General features: G+C 45.9%; 1 protein-coding gene across 1 annotated transcript; it reads right to left on the bottom strand.

The window, feature by feature from the left end:
• Positions 1-2,173: 2,173 nt before the first annotated feature.
• LOC133776917 (small ribosomal subunit protein eS27-like) lies at positions 2,174-2,473 on the bottom strand. The gene has a single exon (XM_062216231.1). The coding sequence runs from the start codon at positions 2,455-2,457 to the stop codon at positions 2,203-2,205; it is 255 nt and encodes an 84-aa protein (XP_062072215.1). The 5' UTR covers positions 2,458-2,473; the 3' UTR covers positions 2,174-2,202.
• Positions 2,474-4,551: the final 2,078 nt, after the last annotated feature.

Below are 4,551 nucleotides of genomic sequence, written 5' to 3' on the forward strand. Positions count from 1 at the left end.
TCAACAAGTGTCTAACATATACTAAATGAAAAAAGTAAGTTAGAAAAGAAATATGTATTATATTCTCATTGTTAAAGTCATTAAAAAACTAAATAGATATAGCCACACACGAGGGTACTTCTAAAAGTTTGTGGAGAACTGGAATTAGTGGCCACCAGTCACAATACCCCCTAAAAATTAGAAATCTATATGTAACTTTTTCATATATATTTTCCTTAATTTTTAAAAAAGATGTTCATTTATCTGAAAGAGTTACAGGGAGAGAAGGAAAGACAGAGAGAGAGAGAGAGAGATCTCCCATCTGCTGGTTCACTCCCCACATTGCTACAACAGCTAGGGATAGGCCAAGCCAAAGCCAGGAGCTTCTTCTGAACCTCTCATGTGGGTGGCAGGGGCCCAGGGACTTGGGCCATCTTCTCTTGCTTTCCCAGGCACATTAGCAGGTAGCTGGATCAGAAGTGGAGCAGCCAGGACTCAACTGGGGCCCATATAGGATGCTGGCATTGCAGATGGTGACTTTACCTGGCTCGCCACAATGCTTGGCCCTCCTTTCTAATTTTTTTTAAAAGATTTATTTATTTATTTGAAAATTAGAGTTACACAGAGAGAAAGAGAGGGAGAGAGACAGAGAGAGAGGTCTTCCATCTGCTGGTTCACTCCCCAAATGGCTGCAACCATTGGAGCTGTGCCGATCTGAACCAGTATCCAGGAGCTTCCCCCGGGTCTCCCACATGGGTTCAGGGCCCCAAGGACTTGGGCAATCTTCCACTGCTTTCCAAGGCCATAGCATAGAGCTAGATTGGAAGTGGAGCACCCAGGACTTGAACTGGCGCTCATATGGGATGCTGGCATTGCAGTCAGTGGCTTTACCTGCTATGCCACTGCCCCAGTTCCTTTCCTTGCTTTTTGAAGACCTCTCATCTGCATGGGTTTTGAAAAATTTTCTACCAAAATAAATTTTAATCCCACTTTCTGTAAACTTTGAAGTACCTTCATAATAGGTGAAATGGAAAAAAATATTGTTCTGAGAGCTTTCTGTTGCTGCTCCTACCCTCACAATCTTTCTAAGGAGGAAAGGTCTTTACTGGCTTAACCAATTATTTAGTCACAGAGTCTCTTGGGTCGGAAGCTGGCAAACCCTATAATTGTTTTACCTGTGGACACGGAAACTCAGAGAGAAAAGACAGCAGGAGGAGAGAGGTTTGGGAATAGGTCGCTCTTAGTGTGGAGCAAGAGAAAGAGAGGAAGAGCTTTCTTATGGATCAGACTCAAACAGCCATCTGCCCTTATTTTTGAAGGCATTAACATAAAAATTATGAGAAATAATTCCATTTATTCTGCTATTTAACAGAATGCTCTAGTCATATAATCTGTGAAAATCAGGATCCAAACTATAGAATAGAGAGCGGGTGCTGTCAGTTTTCCTCATTTGAAGGGGCACTTCTTCCTGGATTCAAGGAATCATAAAATTGTATGCAACTTGGGTTTTTAAAATTTTTATTTTCAGTTTATTTGAAAGGCAGAAAGAGAGACAGAGATCTTCTGTTTACTGGTTCACCCCCTAAATGCCTGCAATAGCCAGGGTTGGACCAGGCTGAAACCAGGAGTCTGAAACTCAGTTTGGATCTCCCATGTGGGTGGCAGGGACCCAAGTACTTGAACATCATCTGCTGCCTTCCCATAGTATGTATTGGCAGAAGCCTGGATCGGAAACAGAGCCAGGACTTGAACGCAGGTGCCTCATTATGGGATGCAAGTTTTCCAAGTGGTGTCTTTTTTTTTTTTTTTTTTGACAGGCAGAGTGCATAGTGAGAGAGAGAGACAGAGAGAAAGGTCTTCCTTTTTGTCGTTGGTTCACTCTCCAATGGCCGCTGCGGCTGGTGCATCTCGCTGATCCGAAGGCAGGAGCCAGGTGCTTCCCCTGGTCTCCCATGGGGTGCAGGGCCCAAGCACTTGGGCCATCCTCCACTGCCTTCCCGGGCCATAGCAGAGAGTTGGCCTAGAAGAGGGGCAACCAGGATAGAATCCGGCGCCCCAACCGGGACTAGAACCCGGTGTGCCGGCGCCGCAAGGCGGAGGATTAGCCTGTTAAGCCACGGCACCGTCCCCAACTGCTCTACTTCCTTTTTTTTTTTTTTTTTTTAATATATCCAAAATGTGTTTATTGGGAAGGTTTCCCACTCATCTTGGTTCAGGGTGCTTTCAGTGCTGCTTCCTCCTGAAGGAACATCCTTCTGTAAGCCTTGCTTTTCCTCCTGTGGGCTGGCAGAGGACAGTGGAGCAGCCAACGCACAAAACTACCGTTTGTGCATGGCTGAAAACCATGGTGATTTTATAGCATCCTGGGCACTTCACGTCCATGAAGTAGGAATTGGGGCTCTGCACCAGGCGCTTCTTCTTGTGTTTCCTCTTCTCCTCTTCGGGAGAGGGATGCAGGAGATCCTTTGTGAGAGGCATATTCGCATGGGTCGGTTGTCACCGCCGGAAAGCCCAAATGCTCTACTTCTGATCCAGCTCTCTGCTAATGCTTCTGGGAAAGCACTGGAAAATGGCCCAAGTCCTTGGGCCATTTCACCCATGTGGGAGATCTGGAAGAAGCTTCTGGCTCCAGGCTTTGGCCTGGCCCAGTCCAGCTGTTTGCAGCTATTTGGGGAATGAACCAACAGATAGAAGATCTCTTTCTCTCTGTCACTCCTTCTGTCTCTCTGTAACTCTACCTTTCATATAAATAAGTAAATCTTTATTTAATTAAAAGTCAGAGTTATAGAGAAGTATAGACAGAGTGAGAGAGGGGTCCTCCATCTGCTGGTTTACTCTCCAAATGGCCACAATGTCAAGGGCTGAGCCAGGTCAAAGCCAGCAGCCAGGGCTCATCTGGATCTCCCACGTAGGTGACAGGGGCCCAAACACCTGGGTCACCCTCCACTGCTTTTCCCAGGCCATTAACAGAGAGCTGGATCTGATCTGGAGCAGCCAAGACTTGAACCAGTACCCTCCTAGGATGCCAGGCGCAGGCAGTGGCTTTACCTGCTACATCACAACACTAGCCCCAGATTTGTTTATTTTTGTTTGAAATGCAGAGTAACTGGGAGAGAAATAAAGATAGAAAGGTGTTCTGTCCCCTGGTTCACTCCCTAAATGCTCACAACAGCTGGGGCTGGGTCAAGCTGAAGCCAGGAACCTAGAAATCCATCATGGTCTCCCATGTGGGTGGCAGGGACCCAAGCTGTTAAGCCCAGCTGTTAAGCTGCTTCCCAGGCATATAAACAGGGAGCCCTAAGATAGCAGGGCCTCTGCCTGTCCAGTTTAGTGAGGGTCTCAACAGAAAACAGATGGTAGCCTCAGAATAATTCCAGGACATTCCATATAAATGAAATCAACATTATGTGATGTGATCTTTGTGACTGCTTCTTTCATATAACAGTGTTTTTAGGGCTCATCTGTGTTGTGGCATGTATCAGTCCTCCCTTCCTCTTTATGGTTCTATAATATTCCACTGCATGAATATGAAACATTTATCCACTCATCAAGTGATGGACAACTGAGATTCCACTTTTTGGCTATTATGAATAATGTTGCTGTGAACATTCTTGTAGAAGTGTTTTTATGGATGGATATCCTTGTTTCTCTTGCGAATATGCATGGGAGTACAATTGCCTGGTCACATGCTAACTCTGTTTAAACCTTTGCAATCAATACTTGTTATTATCTGTCTTTGCAATAAACTAATTCGAGCCATTTTATTTTTTTAAGATTTTTATTTATCTGATGGGTGTAGAGAAAGAGACATCCGTCCTATGGTTCATTCCCCCAAATGCCCACAACAGCCACGGTTGGATCAGGCTGAAACCAGAAAACAAGACCCCAACCCAGGTCTCCCATGTGGGCAGCAGGGACCCAAGCACTTGAACCATCATCTGCTGACCCCAAAGGTGTGCACTATTAGGAAACTGAATTAGAAGCAGATTCTGGACTTGAACTAAGGTACAATGATATGGGATGTGGGCATCCCAAGTGGTGTCCGAACTGCTACGCCAAATGCCTGGCCCCATGTGTCTCTTACAGCCATCCTAGTGAATGGGGAGTGGTGTCTTATTGTGGTTTGGATTTGTGTTGCCCTGGTGACTAATGATGCTGCTATGTTTGGAATGTTCCTGCTCCTCTAAAATGCATGTTGGAAACTAACACCCAGTGTGATTGCATTAAGAAGTGAGGCCTTCAGGAGGTGATGAGGTCAGGAGGGCACCATCCTTGAGAATGGGATTAATGCCCTTATAAAAAGAGCTTCGCACAGCACTCTTCCCTGTTTTGCCCTTCCCCTTTCTGCTATGTGGGGATGCCACTTGGAGACGACACTGTCAGTGAAACAGGCCCCACAGACAGAGTCTGCTGCTGCCTTGCTCGGCTGTCCCGGCCTCCGGGACTGTGAGAAGTAGGTTTCTGCTGCCTGTAAATTACCTGGTCTCAGCTATTTTGTGATAGCTGCACCAACAGCCTAAGACAGAAGCTGTGTGTATTTTCCAGCATGTGTTGGTCATTTGTATGTCTCCT

This window comes from Lepus europaeus, chromosome 18, assembly GCF_033115175.1.
Source record: "Lepus europaeus isolate LE1 chromosome 18, mLepTim1.pri, whole genome shotgun sequence".
Taxonomy (NCBI): Eukaryota; Metazoa; Chordata; class Mammalia; order Lagomorpha; family Leporidae; genus Lepus; species Lepus europaeus.